The 19,266-nt window shown below is 50.3% G+C and overlaps 1 protein-coding gene across 1 annotated transcript in view; it reads right to left on the reverse strand.

Moving 5' to 3' along the window:
- The window catches only part of AGBL3 (AGBL carboxypeptidase 3), a 2,309,829-nt gene that overhangs the window by 89,007 nt on the left and 2,201,556 nt on the right, over positions 1–19,266 (reverse strand). Inside the window, exon 21 of the mRNA XM_069628782.1 lies at positions 14,277–14,445. Coding sequence (XP_069484883.1) covers positions 14,277–14,445 — 169 coding nt within the window. The remainder of the gene's footprint in view (positions 1–14,276; positions 14,446–19,266) is intronic.

The raw sequence follows: 19,266 nt of genomic DNA on the forward strand, positions 1-19,266 counted from the left end.
AAAAGCTTTGGTATTTTTGAAACAGAAGTTCTACATTAAGGCCAATAAAGCCGATAGACTCTTGGACAGTATGTTGAGAAGGAAAGAGAAAGCAAAAAATTGTCAAAATAAAGGTGGATGGGGGGCGGGGGTAATTAGTACAGAAAGCTAAGATATCGTTCGAGAGTTCTCCAAGTGCTACACAGACCTAAACAGCTCCGCTAAACCCACAGAACAGAGCCAACAGGAATACTCAAAAGCGAGAGACGTGGCCCAAATAATTCAAGAAAAAGAAATAGCAGAAGTAAATATTACATCGGAGGAAGTGCGGAGGGTCATTATGGCCCTGGCCAACAATAAGTCCCTGGTACCAAATGGCTTTAATACGTAATTTTATAAAATGTTTAGGGAATTGTTGATTCCATATCTGGCCCACTATTCAATAAAATGGGGGGCGAGGGAAAAAAGACGGCAACAATGGAAGAGGCCACGGTTATCCTCCTTCCTAAAGAAGGCAAGGACCTGATGGAATGCGGCTCGTACAGGCCCAAAGCTCTAATTAATACGGATGCAAAGATTTTTACGAAAGTCCTGGCAAATCGCCTGGACCAAATTCATCCAAACATAATTAGCCCAGATCAGTCAGGGTTTATTAAGGGTAGGCAGACTAGTGATAACACTGGGAGGATAGCTCACTTAATAGAAAAGGTCAACAAACGGAAGACCCCAGCGATCTTAGTATCCTTGGATGCGGAAAAGGCCTTTGACAGGGTGGCGTGGCGTTTCCTGTTCACAACAATGATGCAAATGGGCTTTGGGGAGACATTTTTAACAATGATTAAGTCCAATTACCAGAATCCATCATTAAGGTTATCAATAAATGGACACTTGTCCGATCCCATAATGGTCCGGAGAGGCACGAAACAGGGATTCCCTCTTTCCCCCTTGCCTTATGCTATTTACTTGAAGCCACTTTTGGAAGCAAAAAGAGTGAATGGGGAAATAAAGGGAATAATATTTGGGGGAAGGTTCGACAAGGTAGCAGCTTTTGCAGATGACATGCTCTTGACCCTGAGGGAGCCGGAGGGCTCCCTGAGAGCAATGGAAAGAGAGACGGATGGTTTCAGGAATGTAGACGGGTTGAAATTAAATCCCCCAAAAACTGAAATACTAAACCTCACAAATCCAAGAGAGATCGAGGAGAGGCTCAAGGGCAGTCTTCACTAAAAATGGGTAGAGAAATATATAACTTACCAGGGTATAAAGCTAACCAAAACTGTGTAGGAACTATTTGTGGTCAACTACACGCCCCTACTGGAGGCAATCAGAAACAAGCAGGTGGACTGGGGCCGATTAACGATAACCTGGATGGGTAGGATTAACGTAGTAAAGATGGTAATTATTCCACAGATGATGTATAACTTTATGACTCTGCCTATCCAAGTCCCAACCTACTTCTTTCGAGCAGTCCAAAATCAAACAGGAAGATTTATATGGAATAATAAAAAACCAAGGATATCCAGGAAGGTGATGATGATGCCGAGAAGTAGAGGAGGAATGGGGGGAGCCAGGCCTGATAGCATACTTTAGGGCAGCTCAGACAAGGATTCTGAGGGACTGGTTGAAAGATGATCTGGGAAAAATATGGAGAGCAATGGACAGGGCTATAATAGGGGAAAATATCGAGGAAGTACTGTGGAAACCAAAGTCCAAAAAAAATGTATTACAGTAAGATACCTACGGTGTGAGGCGATTCCTGGGATCACATGATAAGGCGGGACCAAATTACTATATTTCCGTCACCATTCATCCCAATATTTGATAATCCAGGGTTTACCCCAGGCTACGGGGAAAGGAGTTTTGGGGCTTGGCGGGAGCGGGTCGCCTAAAGATTCGGGACATGTTCAGGGAAACAGAAATTAAGTCATTCTCCCAATGCAAGGATGACTTTGGACTGGAAGCAGGGTCGGATTGGCCCGTGGACGGGACAAAATCACATGGAGGCGGGTGAGGGGCAAGGGACTGGTTTAAAGCCCACGCTTGGGCCGGTCTTGCGCCGGCTCAAGGCTGCCTGCAGGCCCTGCCTCTGATCTGCTCTGCATGATCAGGGCCTGCAGGCGAGTTGACGCGAGAGACACCATGGTGCCAGCCGCCAGCTGAATTTTGCCAGTGAAGGAAGTCAAGTGTTACATTTTTACAAAACACTGGGAGCACCCCGCTCCCAGTGTTTTGTAAAAAAGTAACATCCTGCAACTGAACTGCTCGTGGTACTTGCCGCCCCTTGAAGGGAGGGAAGTCTTGCACCCTGCCTGGCCCAACCCGGGAATCTCGGCTGTCTGCGCTGGCCCTCAATTAGTTCCCTGAGGCCAATCATAACTTAATTATACAGCAGTAGTAATGTATTATCCAATCAGGATGTGTTGATTCTCTAGCTCTTGCTAAAGTGGAACCTTCTGTGCTGTCACATCACATGGCAGGCAAGGGCACTGCCCCAGCACTATACCCACTGCTTGGGTGAAATCATTGTGGGCGCTTTTGAAGCGTGAAGAATCTTTCTAATTTCACATGTGTAATCATCTTTATTAATAAGGGGGTGAAAGGTGTCTACGGAATGCAGTGTGTTCAAAATATCCATGACTTCAGGGGCCCTTTAGAGCGATGCCTGTATCGGCTGCAGTGCACGTTTTCCCTTCACAATTCCCAAGTCCCTATCCCTTCTGGCTCTGCCCAGATGGCACATGTCTTACTGTCTTCTTTACCTTCAGTTTTGGGAAAGTGTAAGGCGGGCATTGTCCCACCTGATGCCTCACCTAAATATTAATTTCCAATTTTGGACATGTAACTGGATGGAAGCCATTTACTCCCCACCTTCCAAACATGGAGGCACATGGATGTCTAAAATAAGATGACACAACTTACGATTTTATAGGCATGTGGTTTTAAGACCTTCTCTCCTCCATCTATAGGGGCAATTAAGCCATTAACTCTCAGAAGACAACATAGAAATAACATTAGCAGGCCCTACAGCACAACATTTCATCAATGGATGGCAAACACTGTGTAACCCTCTGCACATTCCATCTCCCTTCTGGACTTACCTTTCGCAAATCACTGGCATCACGTCAAATGTGTTAACCAAGACTTCAACTCCCACAATGCATTAGTTTGTTGAGCAATGTTGCCCAGGTGACATTGAAAAAACATCTGTGCCACAGTTCTTGGAAGTAACCCGTCCCTCCTCGCCAGTTTAATGAGTGTTCACTTTTGGGGAGCTGTTTTGTATCTTAGACCCAGAGGAAGACTGGCAGTGGTTAGGTGGTGCACCCCCCTTTCGCAACAACCTCCAATCATTTACTGTCCTGAGTGCCTTTGCATTCCAGACTGCCCAGGTCAACAACCTTGCAGCGGTTCTCCAGATGGCCGACATGAAAGAGTTAAAGCCCAGGAGGGCTGGAGCCAGACACTCCTTATGCAAATGAATGCATTTGAGCTACCTGCTCCAGGATCCGCTGAAGGACAATAGAGCATTGGCATCAAGAGGGCTCGCAGCGAGACCAGCCCCACAGGCGCAGGTGATCCCCAAGCACCGGCTCCATCGAGGACGCGCCCCCTCCCCGCCTGAGCCGCAGCACCAGTGAGTACTGGGGCCGCCCCGAAACCTGCCGGAATCTCTGCCTGCCCCTAATAAAGCTAGCGGGGCTGGCGCCCGGCGGGCAGAGCCCGGTGACACTACTGGTTGGGGCAGTGGGTTCTCCGGCGCTGCTTGGAAACGGACCATGCAGCGCTGCAGAGGTTTTACGTCAAGCCTGACTCTTGCCGTTCACTCACTCGCTCGCAACGATTCATATTTTCTTTGGAATGATCGGACCATGGTCGGGACAGTTGAGTGTCATGTCGTAGGGATGTATACGATAAATACATAACCCCACCTCGCACGCCAACCAATGTTTCTGTCCTGAGTTTCATTTAACAAACTGCTGCATTCTGGGAGTTGTAGTCTTTGTAAAATGTCATTTGATTAGCTCCTAATACTACTGATTTGTAAAGAGAAAGTTTAAGACTGAACAAGATGTGTGTTATTGTGCTTAAGTAAGTATAAATATTGCAATCCTTTTTAATGGGAAAACGGACTGCCTGTTCCCAATGACCCCCTGCCCCAGTTCATCTCTCCCATTTGTTCCAGAAATGGCATGGTAAGATGGCTTGCTGGGTTGATATGCCTGCTCTAACCTAAATATGGCCCGCTTGAATGGTTAGGTTTTGTTATCTTGCATTTGCAAGCGCCTCCTGCCATAGTTAATGGCGTTGAAGCGTGTTGCTTGTCCATAGAGGCAAAGGAGGAGTATGATAGAACATTCAGTAGTGGCAGGGAGGAGCAGAGTCGAGTAGATAGTTGGGATGGGGCCAGGGATAGATAAGATGCTCAGGAAAGCTTGAGAAGGAAAAGGTAGAGGAAGTATGTGAACAATTGGACTACATTTATCATGGGACTCAACTGTTTTGGCAGGATTGACAGGGCCTTCTACCAGTCTGTCTAACCTGGATAACTAAATGGTTCCCCTGCTCGGTGCTGGCTTTCCCCTCGCACACGGAAACCCACACGTTTTCACGCAGAGACTTTGACAGGCATGGAGTTATTCTGACCACAAGCCAAGACAATGCAGGAGTCTCCAGGACCCCTGGCCATGGATGGGTATTCCAGCAAATGTGCCAGCATTCCTCACTAAACTCTCAACCCTGGCGGAGGACCAGGACACCAGCCAGCCACCTCATCTGCTGGAGCAGTGTAAATGACTGTATAAGCCCTGTATAAGCATAGACTTGCAGTAGGTCCCAAAACAGCAGTGGTGGTGGTTGGTTCATGCCACTCCTGTGCCTCGGAGCTGTGGACCCTGTCACAGAACTGTATGCAAAGTTATGTTTTTTTATGAGTTGTAATGTAACAGACACATGATGAACCCTCCATAAGTAGCATTTTCTGTAAAGTCGTGAATTGACGCGATTCACGGATGATGGTTTGAGGGCCACTTTATTTTGAGGCGAGGGGTGGGCCACTTTTTTGAGGTAAGGGGTTGGCCACTTTTTTTTGGTTGTCCAGGCCTATTTCTTGTCCCAGTCCGACCCTGACTGGAAAAGTCATAAAGATACTGATACTTCCAGATAAGACACTGGGTCATGCAGCCCTCTATAAAAGGGGCAGCAACGCGTGGCCTAACCCCCTTGGAGAAATACTTAACATCTGATTTGTGGGATAGACACATAGTGGGGGCAATCTACGCTTTAAGCAAACAAGGGGAGACAGTCGTTGAAAGGAAATACATGACGCTCTGGGAGGGGATTGCCAGTCAAGAAATAGAAATAGGAGATTGGCAACAGTTGTGGGCTAGTATACCAAAGTTAACAAAAACCCTACAAATCCAAGAAATATGGATACAATTTATGTTGCAGTGGAATCCTACCCCAGAGAAATTACATACATTTTACCCCTCAGTGTAGAATCTTTGTTGGAGACAATGCGGTAAGGTGGGAACTTGGAACCATATCTGGTGTTAATGTCCTCACATCCAGAAATACAGGAAGGTAATAGGGGAAGCACTAAGTGAGGCATTGAGCTTGGACGGAAGGGGCAACAGAGGTCTGTCTATATTGGGGCTGGGGGGACAACTGCAAGAACTAACATCCAGAGCAGAGCAGAAAATCTATGTAATCCTGATGATGGCAGGGGCGCTAGGGGTGGCGCAAAAATAGAAAGCAAAAGACCCTCCAACTGAATGTGAATGGGTGGGAAAAGAATGGAACTTTTCTCTCCTGGTATGGGCTACATACTCTCTACAAGGGGATCAGCAAGGTTTTCGAGGGGACTGGTCACGGATCATGGGGTTTCTGCAAAAAGGGGCAAAGGGGAACTGGTGCCCGAAGAGGATGAGACCGTTAGGCCTGGTGGAAAGAACCAGGTCATCGGCCATCAGGAGGTTATGACTCAATGGACTCTAAAATGAAGCTTCTCCATCGAAGGTCAGATATTCGAGGAGTGGAGGGGGGTAAGGTGATACAAATGTTTTGTATTACTGGTGAAAATGTTAATTAAAAGTTATATGGGAGGGGGGCGTGGCTCGGGAAGCCATGCGGTAGGAGGTGAAGCTTGGATGCTCCTGACTGATCCTGACGAATGTCTGAACATACCGGCGTGCAACGTTAAGATAAACAGAAAAAAACGTATGTATCAGTGTCGGAACAGCCAGTGACCAGGTGGAGAATCTGCCATGAATATTTGAAGACTGAATTGGGGCTACATTTGATGTAAAAGACGCCGCCCGCAAAAACAGGATGGCGGGCGCGAGCTCCGTGACCTCCCGAGGAGAGACGTCGCACTGAGGGCACTGCAGGGACCAACGTGAGGAGGAGCCGCAGGCGGATAGACCACCAACGGCAACAGAATCGCTCTTAGAACATACCGAGAGCAGCCAGCACCGCATAGCCCCGAATACTGGGGAAGTCTGACTTGGGCTAGTGAGACCTGCTGCTCGGTCAGCAGCGCCGGTGCAGCAGCCGGCTTAGGGCACCCGTGCAGGGAGGAGACCGACCTGTGACTCCCAGATCCAGCGGACTGACCAGTGCGGGGCAAACAAGACCACGCAATGAGGAATGGGAATATCTGCGCCTTCCCCCCAGGGAGGTGGACTCCAGCCTTGGCGGCCCTGCCGAGGGAGGGTGGCGCCGTCCCCCCTTCCTGGGAGAGAGAGAGAGAGTGCGACGCCCAGCGGCTGACACTACGGCGTCTACTGAGAGCCAAGTAGGCACCCCTGGCGGGACCGCACGTGCAACTCCGGACGTGTCCTTTGATCCACGGCACCAGGAGGGGCATAGTCCGTGGCCATAGCGTGCAGGGGTTCAGATAACATCGGCGGCGAGAGACTCTGGGAAGCCCTCCCAGGCATTACCGGAGAAACAGTACAGACACACACAGGGAAAGAACGAACGCGTACCGGGACGTTACAGTGTCCACAACTGTGTAATACATATCCAGAGTGCACTCCCTAAGTAGAGACAGAACCTTAGAAAACAAACCAGGAGAGGTCAACATATAGGGGGACATTTCATTTAAAACCCAAATTGCGCACAGGGACCATGTCCATTTACACTGCTGTGGGAACGCTCTCTTTCAAGCAATATTTACTCTTTCCTCCACCTAGGGAAAATGCAAAGGATAAAAGAAGGTGTTAAGGCAGATGTGGCACAATCAAGCACGGTCCGCCTAAACTGAATGGAAAGGAGGCAGCAGGATTGGGCAGAGCACTGCAAAAGGCTCACATATAACCATTGTAACATACGTGAGAGCATGCGGATAGACACATAAGGCTGTGCGACACAGAGAGACCCATCACTCCGTTCCACTACTTAGATATCCGTGACTATGGATTGCTGAAGGAGTGGAAATAAAAGATAATTGGAGGCGCGAGACGAGGAAACGTTGGGAGGACATAACCCACTCATGCAGCACTGAGGCAAGTACAGAAAAGGTGGACACTACAAGGATCATCCCGAGGAGGTGGGAGGGCTCAGACACGCAGAAAGCACCCAGCTCTCAAACAGTCTGCAACGCAATTTATTATGAAGGATCTGGCAGGGAAATAGGAGTGGACACACTGGGGACCCCGAGAAAACCACACATCAGGCCCTCACTGAGACTCCTGGCCGGGCACAACCCCGGCACACGTGATTCTAGGGGTGCATCATTAAACGACGGAAGACCAGAGCAAAAGGGACGACATGGAGAACAGGCCAACACTGACTGACTGCTTGCACATGACAGCTGGAGGCGAGGGCATCAGCTGGGTTACACCCATAAGAGCAAGCGGACGTTCGCTGCAGGAACATAGAGGGGAGCAATCACATCTGCTGGACACACCGCAAGCTTCCGCTCGCTAACCGGCACAGCGAGACAGTGGTAGGCAGAGGAGGGAGAGCATATCCCACTCACTGGATGACAGAGGGACACGGCCAGCACAGCATCTCGGGCACAGCCCGTGCTACATGGAACACTTGAATTGACTAACTGGAAGACGTGGGAGAACACAACCCACTCGCTGGGCAATCTAGGGGGATAGAAGATACGGAATTGGGCACACATCTGGAGGAGGAGGAGGAGGGACGACGCTGGGCTGAGGGGGAGCCACGCCCCAGAGAGTGCAGAGGACACTCGCAGCAGGAGGCTGCCCAGGGCGGAATTCAGGCTGGAGAGGACGTTTGGGCAGGGAGACACGCACAACCCGCTTAAGGAAAAGGAATGCCAGGCAAATCAAAAGCGGGCAGAGGCAAACAAACTAGCATTGAACCTTTTGCCAGGAAGACAGACAAAGGACAACCTCCTCCAGCGGTGGCAACCATGGCCTCAACCAGCAGGGTACAGCAGGAGGAGGGTGATAGTCCGATATTGGAAGCTATAATGGCCCAGAAAGTGTCTATGGAGAACAAGCTGGATACGGCTATGGCGGCCCTGAAGACGTCCCTAGAAAACAAAATGGACACAGTGATGGTGGATGTGGGCCTACCCCGACAGGACGTGTGGACCCTGGCAGACCGCATGGGCACGGCGGAACAACAAGTACAGCAGAACACTGCGCATGTTGCAGCCACTCGGACTCAAATGTCAGACGTGCTTGAAGGGTCAAAATCCTGGAACAGAGGGCAGAGGATGCGGAAGGAAGGGCTCAAAGGAATAACATCCAGATTGTGGGACTACCGGAAGGGGAAGAGGGTAGTGACCCTACGAATTACGTTGAGAACCTACTGATCCAGGAGATCGGAGCAGGGGTACTATCCCAAGGATTTGCAGTGGAGAGAGCTCATAGGGCCCAGACCAGAAGGCCCCAACCAGGAGCCCCCCGAAGGTCAATGATCGCAAAGATTATGAATTTTAAAGATTGAGAGAAAATATCAACATTTTCTAGGGAAGAGGGGACGATAACTAGGAATTCCTCTAGGATAACGATTTACCCGGATTATACGGTCCTGGTGCAGGGACAACGAGCATGCTATGGCCCCACCAAGGAACGCCTTAAAGCAGTGGGCATACGGTACATGCTGTATTACCCAGCGAAACTGAAGGTGATTCGGGACAGCAGAACTTCTTTCTTTGAGACCACAGAAGAGGCTCAAGCATGGATGGACCAACAGGGTATCCCGTAGGGGAGACCAAGGAATGCGAATAACGACGCAAACCTGCTGGGGGTGAGGGGCAGCGCGAATGAGGAGATCTGGGAATGGTGGACCCCACGCTGAGAACACAGAGTAAGCCAGATGGAATATAATTAAAGGAGCAACGAGTGATTGCACCCCCGCAGATGGCAACAGGACACGCTACCCCAACACTTTTGTTAGTATGGATGCCAGTTTTAAGGCACCACGCTGCCGCAAGCCGGTCCCACCTGGGTGGGCAAAGCAAGAGAAGCAGCAGAGCCTGAGCAGGGGGAAGGAGGCTGGGCATTTGTTTAACAATTGTAGTTAGTGAGTGGTTAGATAGGAAGAGTGAAGGCACGAGTGAGGGAGAAAGCACCAAGCAACAGGAACGAAGCGCGAATCGCAGGCTAACGTACTCATATCACAATGATGGCTCTTGGAGAAGCAAGAAAGGATGGCACACTTGCAACAGAACCAAACGCGTGAGACACTGCATGAAGGGGGAAGGTCGGACCCACCCCGTGAAAGAGAAATCTGCGAACAATGGAGCGAAAAAGCCCATCAGCAAACATAAGCCGACAGGTGGGCCTATGGGAATAGTCGGCCCACAAGATGCAGGAACTAAATGGGTCAGGAGAAAGCAGTTATAGCTAGCTGGAACGTCAGCGGACTTAACGCCTACGTTAAAAGCCTGAGGGTGTACACCTGGCTGAACAGAGCAAAAGTACAAATCGCCATGCTGCAAGAAACACATTTGATGGCGGAAAAGCAAACTAAGATAGCTAGGAAATGGGGCGGGTGGCAAATGTACAGCTCAACATACTCGAACTATGCCAGGGGGATCTGCCAGGGGGGTCCTGACGTGGATAGCTCCGGGGGTTCCCTTCAAATTAATACGACAAGAGAGAGACATGGAAGGTCGAATGGTGATCGTACACGGAATGCTGGAGAGCAAATAGATGTGCCTGATAAACACGTACGCCCCCAACCACGACGCTACAGAGTTCTTCAAGAGAATCACACCACGGCTAGCCCCCTACAGAGGAGCATCGTTCATATGGGCAGGAGATTTTAACTGCACATTGGACCTGCAGGTGGATAGATCCGACGACAAGCAGAAGACACCGGCCCCGCCGGCCACGGCCCTTCGGAAGACTCTAGACCAGCTGGAATTGGAAGACGTCTGGAGCAAGGTACATGCCAAAACCATGGGATAAACACAATATAGCGCTCCACACGGCATACACACCCGCATAGATTACGTATTTGCGGGTAGAGAGTCCCTTGGGGAATTCACAGTGATACATATCAAGGAAAGAACGCTATCTGACCACGCCCCGATAGTAGCAATATGAACATACACACAGAGAGGAGCCCCCATACCCACCTGGAGATTGGGGACGGAGGCACTGACAGACAAAATCTTCCAAGAACATATTAGAGAGACGATAGAGGACTATTTTGACCACAATGTGGGGAGTGTGGACAGCACTGGCATGGTCTAGAAGGCGTTCAAAGTAGTGGCGAGAGGAGAGGCGATAGGGAAGATGAGCGGACTTAGGGTATCCATCATGGCTGAACTGGAGGATATAGAAAAAGAAATAGAACAGGCAGAGGCACGAACAGGGGAGAGGGGGAAAGAACTGGAGGAGCTTATGGGGCTCCGACTTCAGTGCTCCACAATCTGGGAGAAACTGGGCAGACTAGAATATGGGAAATATGTACAGAGATTACACGCAGAAGGGGACAAGCCAGGCAGGCTCCCAGCCTGGCTCACTAAACAGGACGACTGGCGTGAACCGATAACCGTAATCGGGGATGAATGGGGCGAGGAAGTGAGGACCCAGGATGGGATTAATGGAGTATTTTTGCAGTTCTATCAGGAACTGTATGCCAGGAAACAAGAAGCGGGGACGGAAGATATCAGGGACACCTTAGAAGAGATTTCTCTCCCAGGCTGCCGGAGGAGCAAGCACAGGCACTGGATGCTCCTCTTACACTTGAAGAGCTGACCGCAGTGATAGCCGATCTTCCCACAGGCAAATCCCCCACGGCTGCTAGAGACGTTTCAAGAGGCGTATGAGGTGGGAGGGTTACCACGGAGCCTATCAGACTCGGTCATCATACCTATATTGAAACCGGGGAAGCCACCCCTTGAGTGCGGCTCCTATAGGCCAATCTCCCTAATCAATCAGGACTCCAAGATCCTGACTGCGGCCCTTGCGAACCGCCTCAAGAGGGCCATATCCACGCTGGTACACCCATACCAAACTGGATACGTACCGGGGAGGAACACAACATGGAACTTATGCAGACTCCACCACGTAGTTGAGAGCACGAAACCGAGAACCGGGGGAACGCGCAGTGGCGTCACTAGACACTATTAAGGCATTCGATTCTGTGAACTGGGACTGGCTCCTGGGGACTCTGGCCTATTTTGGGATAGGGGAGGGGTTCCTCCGCTGGATCCGGCTTCTTTACAGTAACCCCCAGAGCTAGGGTGAAAACGGTTAAGCACATCTCGGAGGAGTGGAGGATTGGCAGGGGCATGAAGCGGGGATGCCCACTATCCCCGATGCTATATACACTGGCTCTTGAGCCATTTGCCGTCTTCCTTAGAGCAGAGTACGAGAACGCGGGTATAGAAATAGACGGGGTAGTACATTTAATTTCCATAAATGCAGACGATATGCTCCTTTACGTGGGGAACACGAGGGAAAATATGCCAGACCTGCTGGAAGCACTGGGGGCATTTGCCAGGCTGTCTGGAATTACGATTAATAAGGAGAAATCCTCGCTCTTCCACTTGGCAGGCCCGAGGGGGGTGGCTCCTGACCAGTTACCAAACCTAGGTCTCGCGTGGACACCAACCACCTTTCGTTACTTGGGAGTGGATATACACCACAGCCTCGCAGCAACGCAGACGACTATCTCACAGCCGGCCCTAGCTAAAATAGGAACAGCTATGAAGTTCTGGAAGACACTCCCATTGGGAATGATGGGGAGAGCAGCCCTACTAAAGATGACGGTCCTGCCCCGCCTACTGTATTATTTCACTAATATCCCATATGACATTCCCAGGCCCTTCTTCAGACAAGTACACACACTGGCGAGAGAGTTCCTATGGGCGGGGGGGAGGAACAGGATTGCGCTGAACACATTACAGACGGATTACGGATGGGGGGGGATTAAGCTGCCAGATTTTGAACGCTACTACCTGGCGGGACAACTCCAGTTCGTTGTGAAATGGTTGGGGGAAGACACATCCATAGACACACTGCTCTATCAGCCAGCAATACGCCATTACTATATGAGGGAACTCCCATGGCTGGACAAGGCTCTAGCTAAATCATTCCCAACTATGGTTCAGCTGGGCCTGAATCAGTGGAGGAGAGCATGGAAGATGCAAGGAGAGCGAGATCTCCACTCAGGACAAATCCCCCTCGCTGGGCTAGTTGACACCCACGCAGCATCCCTCACCACCTACCGCACGCAATGGGAAGACAAGGGGGTGGCACAGACCGGAGACTTATGGAAAGAAGGGCAGTGGGTGGATTTTCACACATTGATAGATGAACAAGGAGTACACAATGGACAATTCCGATTGTACAACGGTATGATACAACTGATTAAGAGAAGGTAGAAGACATTGCCGGGAGAAGAAGACAGCGAGGGAGCACTGGATGCGTGGTACGAGGTGTTGGAGGGAGGACACACGATATCCAGACTCTATGAGCTGCTCCTGCGTAGCAATAATGGAAGGGCGTTGCCAGCAAGAGCCAGATGGGAGGAAAAACTCCAAAAGACCTTCACCGATGAGGAGTGGAGCAGGACACTTCGGTATGTTAAAAAAGTCTACAGAAATGTGAGATTCAAGCAAATGCAGCTGTACCTCGTGCACAGAGCGTACCTCACAAGCAAGAGAATGTCGAACATGGGACATAAACAAACCCAAGCCTGCCCACGATATGCAGAGGAACAGGCGGATATGATACACATGTTCTGGTCCTGCCCGGTGATACTCAACCTCTGGGACACAGTGAAAACGAGGGCGGAGGCAGGAGGGATACAAATGCAAGCATGGTCGCCGGAATCCTACCCCCTGATGTTGTTCCCGACTGGCGGCAAACAATGAACACATATAGCGAAAATGAAGGACTTAATGTGTATTCTGGCCAAGCGCCGCATAGGAACTCGAGCACAGGACCATCAGCAGAAAGGTGGTGGGCAGACCTGGGAAAATGGGCGACAGCGGAAACATCAGTGTGGACCAGAGTGGCGCTAGGAGGAGAGGGGAAGAGCGGGGCCAGACTGCTCGCCTGGAACTCTCTCATACAGGACCTGTTTTACTGCACGGAAGAACAAGACACGACAGGCCCTAGCGGGCCGGAGGAGGATTGAATTCCCGAGGTTTAATGGAGCGAGGGAACCCAGAGAGAGCGGAAGACATACAAGGGACCGAAAGTGGGTGCAGGGATGACCGATGCTGAGCATGAAGAGTTATCATGGAGCGAACCGAGCCAACGCGGCAGGAGACGGAGGATGAAATGTGGCTCCCAACACGAGGTTCCAGTTGTAGAGTGGAGTTTGATTTGTCGTTAATGTTTGTCTGTTGAGTGTTAAAAAATTCAATAAAGAGTTTTAAAAAAAAATGTGTGTAGAAAACAAATATGATCACAAATTCCCCTACTACTAGAACTTCTTTGCGTCTTTGCAGGGTCTCAACTAATTTGCAGTATTTTCTTCAAAGGAATGAAAAGTGAGCTTGATTCATAGAACAGATGACCTCACTTAATTTCCAAACTGAGACATACTTTTTGACCCTATCATAAAGTGACTGCAATTTCTGCTAGTTGGGAATAGGGAGGAGATGGAGGAAAGTAGAACTGGAGCTTCTTCCTCATCAAACAATTGTATGGATGCATTGTTTATCATGTTGCATCTCACTATAGGACCTCTTAGTTCCATCCTACACAGGTAACTTCCAGTGGATTTTTCTACTTAAAAGAAAGCGCCCTAGCACCAAAGTCTGGCCAGCCCACTTGGAATTCAGACTAAAGTTAGAATTGACTTAATGGTTCTTTCTAAAGGAACTTCACTCAGGCTCACATACATACCTTAGACCAACTGATGCTCCTGGCACAGCTGGAAGAGAGAGTTCCAACTTTCCCAATATCTTGGGCCCTTTTTCCTCCAGCAGTGTATCTCGGTTCCTAGTCCTCTCTCCTTTGTTTCGCAAATCCATGAATAAATTCAGATAATTGATCTCCTTCCTGTGTTGGTTACCTAGGTAAACACAAAGGCACACAGATCCACTCAATGCAAACTGACTTTTATTTCATACAATTCAGCAATACGGCACTTTACATTTAATCTTACATGGGTACCCCATATTAACATACATGACTTAATTCTTAAAGTACAAAAGATAATTAAAAGAAGGGCCACAAACCTACAAGATTTAGGAGTTCGCGGAATGAAACACACAAGTTCTGCTTAAGTTATGAGGTTCATGGACCGAAGTTGTAGTTCAACTAACTACAATCAGGTGCATAACAAAAACAAGCATTTGCAATGCCAATAGTTTTGGTGTATACTGCTTTTCTTTGCATTATGCATTTATAGACTCCAGGGTGCAAGGAGGGGGGGTGCAAGTTTTTAAGAAGAATGCGTTAAGGAGTGTGCAAGAGAATGAGAAGGGAAATATAGAACAAGGGAGCAAGCTATTGATAGAAGGCGCATCGATGATGAGCAAGAGGACATATGAGTGACAAAGGGTGAGAGTGAGAGGGTAAGAAATGAAGCAAAAGTGTCAGAGGAGGGATGAGAGGGGATAGAGAGAGGAGGTAAGGTAGGTGGGTGGGAGAATAGAGGATATAGGTTGGGGGGCTAGAGAGCTAGAGGGGGTAGGTGTGTGTGGGTGGAGGTAGATTAGAGAGAGGGGGTAGGATGGTTGGCGGAAATCATCCAAACAGTGAATGTGTAAAATTAGCCCTGTGCTTCAAATACAAGGTCAGCGTCATAACAGTCCAACCAGCACATTCAGCAGGATTTATTCTGGCCGGGAAATGTGTACATTGCATTGGTGTTGAGAGGTGGTGCAGGTACTAAATAAAGACCATAAAACGATGCACCATCTGGTACCGAAACAATTACCAATGCTTATAAAAAGGAAATTCAGAATCACAAAGCAGTTAAAACCCACTTCTTGCTGACTTACAAAACCGTCATACTTAACAATGTTAACGGAAATTAAGGCTGCCATAACATAACTTGAAAATCGGGTATCCGGGGATTCCGTCGAATACAAAGCCTCAATGCAAAAGCATCGAAAAAATTCATTTTTTAAAAGGTAAACGTTTTATTTTTATTCTAATGGGTTTTAAGGGGTAAAAAAACAGGGGTTTGGGGGACCCTCCATAAAAAAAAAGAAAAACAAATCATTTTTTCGATGGATTTTTTTCAATGCTTTTGCATTCGATGCTATCACTATAAACCGAAAATCATTCCCCCAACGCCCAGAGAACTGCAGCACAAGACTCGTTCATTAGGTCTCTCTGCACCAGCTGTTATTGCAGAACCTAGCACTTGTCTAGTTCATGTAAAAGGAGTCCAGATCAGGGCCATCTGAAGTGAAGCTAAAGAATGAGGAGCTCTTCTATTGCCTGATCTGAATGACTTTGCGGTTGAATATTTTATTTGGCACTTCCCCATCTAAAGAGAGCATGGATTAAGTTAATAAATATGCATGCGTACACCCTGAAATCATTTTTTAAAGTGCTTATAATTAACGTGCGTAAATATTCTTCCACAGGTATAAGACTGTCATATTGCTTATAGTAGCATGTAAAACAATTCATACCCTTGTGTACAGGACAGGTCATTGCACTGAGGGAGCAATGATAATAAAACTCCTTGTGCCGACAGCACTGATTTTAGCAAGCTGGTGGGACTCTGAGCTGGAGTGGTGCATACTGACTAAAGCTCACATAATTAAAATTAGGCTCCTCAGTAATCCTGTACAGTGCGAATCCAGGAATCCAATGGACAGATTTAATGGGGGGGTAAATCGGGCAAACACTGCTTCTGGCGAAGGAGTGAACGCAAAATTACAGCTCCCAAGCGACAACGGAAAGAAAACACAAGCGTCACAGAGACAATGTGGCTCATAACGAGTCTGGTGGTAGCCGCCGGACCCGTAGTGAATTACCGGCGCCAGACTTGCCGGAATTAGCAGGGCATTACAGCCCTGGTGGTCCAGTAAATCCGGCGCACGCAATTCTGTTAATCCTCATTCCTGTGGAGTCCCATAGAACTCCACGGGAATAGGGGACCGTGGAAACACCAGCACCATGTCGTAATGGTGCCGTTGTTTCTGTGCATCTTTGCGGGCGGGTGCCATTCCGCCCGCCAGGTCAGACTTGGCGGGCGGGAAGGCACCTGCCTGCAGAACTCGTAGTTTGCCGGCACCATTAATTCCGGACCGGCAAACCTGTAATGAGTCCCAATGACAGGGACATTCGAATTCTGGAAGACTTGGGCAATCTACACGTAGCCAGTGTTGGGGGTCGGTCAGCACCCCCATGCGTGCCCGTGAGCCCCTCAACCCACAGACCTAACTCGCGACACGTCTGTGCAGTTCGGGCTCCCCGGTCGTTCTGCCGCGGCCGGGAACGCCCCGTTTATTTAAGCCGCACGGGGCAACGCCACACTCCTCCTTTTTCGGGAGGAACAACAACAACACACTTCTAAATATTGCACTGCACACAACAACAACAATTGAAAACTCAGAGCCCATGCCCCTTTAATATCAGCCACCCGGGTCCCCTCACTCCGGAATGCACTCAATCGGTCCTACTACATAGTCACCGAGGTAGGCAGGTTTCCCTCGCCCAGCCCTCTGGGGGTACCTCCCGCCCCTCCACCGCCGGACTTCCCATGGTTCCAGTCCCTCGATCTGGCGACACCGGGATTTCCCCCCGGGGTGTGCCTTCATCAGGGAGGTCCACCTCATCCGGGTCTGGCGGGAGCTCAGCTCGAGAGTCACCCAGCTTCTTAAAGAAACTCACATTCCGAGTGACGGCCGATTTCCCATCCGAGGCCGTCACCATTGACCCTTTTACGGCAACCACATCCAGTGGATCCGGTTCATACGGGAGTGAGAGCTTGCCATGAGGATGTCGATTCCGGATCAGTACCTCGTCACCCGGCTCCAGCCGCTGCGAACGGAGACCCCGCCGGAGATTTTCCTGGTGTGTCCGTGTCTGTCGCTCAGCGTCCACCCGTTGATCATCTATCACGCCTGGCTCCTTCTCTTGTACCTCCGGCAGGAGGCCTCGGGGGCATCGTCGGAATAAGACTTCCGCTGGGGCAACCCCAGTCGAGGCGTGTGGGGTGGTGCGATATACCCTCAGGAACTGGTATAGTGCCCGCTGGAGGGGCTGGCCCTGCCCTTGGGCTATCCGGAACGTTTTATTCAGTGTTCTCATCAGCCGCTCCGCGTCCCCGTTCGCACGGGGCCACAGCGGGGATACCTTCCTGTGTATCACTCCACAGCTCTCCAGGAATTCCGAGAACCGTGTACTCTGGAATGGGGACCCATTGTCCGAGCATAGAGTCATTGGGAAACCATGTGTGGCAAAGATCTTCTCCACTGCTCCCACCACGTGCTCAAACGCTACTGACTCAATGAACTCTACTTCGGGGTACCGGGAGTATTCGTCCACTATGGCCAGGAAGTGGGTGCCCACTGCTGTGGATCCAAAGTCCGCATGTACGATCTCCCAAGGCCGGGTCCCTCGTGGCATCACCTCGATCTCCGGTTCACGCTGCACTGGGGAGGCCGCCTGGCACCACACGCAGGCCGCCTTGAAGTCGTCCACCTTCCTCTCTAGCTCGGGGAACCACACCTTCAGCCTCAGTCTCGCCTTTGTTTTGGCGGCTCCTTGGTGTCCCTGGTGTGCCAGATTGATGACCTCATTAACTTTGGAACCCGGCACCACCAGGCGATCACCCCGCAGCAGAAGGCCTGACTCCGAGAAGGACAGCTCGTCCTTCACTTTCCAGAGTTGCTCTAGGGTCACTTTGGCCTCTTGAGTGCGCCCCGCCACCAACTCCAGCACGGACTTCCAGGATCCCGACCGCATAGAGTTCCTCAATATCCGGAAGCACTCGTCGTTGGCCGCAGCAGCCTCCAGTTCTGGTAGCGGCATTGCGTTGGGGGTGGCACCCTCTACCACCATTCTTATGTGGTCGTCGGCCTCTTCGGCGCAGGAGTCTGGCACTGGTCCTCCACTACCTCCCGGGTGTCGGGACAGGAAGTCAGCCGCATTGTTGGCACCCGGCCGGTAGATTAGGGTGACGCCATACTCCAAGAGGGCCAGCATCCACCTCTCGATCCTGGCCGGCGGCTTCGATGATGATCCAGCCATGATCGGGAGCAGTGGCTTATGGTCAGTCACCACCGTTACAGGTCTTCCCAGCACATACAGACGAAAATCCCTACAGCCCCACAGGACGGCCAGGGCTTCGTGTTCTATCTGGGAATACCTCTGTTCGGTTTCTGAGAGGGCTTTGCTGGCGTAGGCCACGGGTCTGATCCTTCCATCTCGGCCCACCTGAGTGAGCACCGCTCCCAGACCGAATGGGCTTGCGTCCACAACAATTTCCGACTCAAGGGCCGGGTCGAAGAAGGCCATGGTATCCTCTGCCGTCAGGGCGCCCTTAATGTCCTCAAACGCTGACTGCTCCAACGGACCCCACTGCCAAGCTGTTTCCTTTTTTGTCAGGGCCCTGAGTGGCTCCGATCTCGAGGCCAGGTTCTGGATGAAGCGCCCGCAGTATGTCACCATGCCCAGGAAGCTTCGCACGTCCGATGCCGACTCAGGCGGTCGTGCCGTATTGATGTCACGGACTTTTCTCGGGTCCGGCGACACACCGCCCTCCTTAAATATGAACCCAAAGAACTCAATGGTTGGGCGGAGGTATTCGCATTTGTCCTTGTGGAGGGTGAGCCCCAGCGACTGCAGCCTCTCGAGGGCCTTGGCAAGGCGTTTCAGATGGTCCAGCTCAGTCTTGGCGAAGACCAGAATATCGTCACTAATGTTG

Source organism: Ambystoma mexicanum, chromosome 12 (genome assembly GCF_040938575.1).
Source record: "Ambystoma mexicanum isolate Mex_15411 chromosome 12, UKY_AmexF1_1, whole genome shotgun sequence".
NCBI lineage: Eukaryota > Metazoa > Chordata > Amphibia > Caudata > Ambystomatidae > Ambystoma > Ambystoma mexicanum.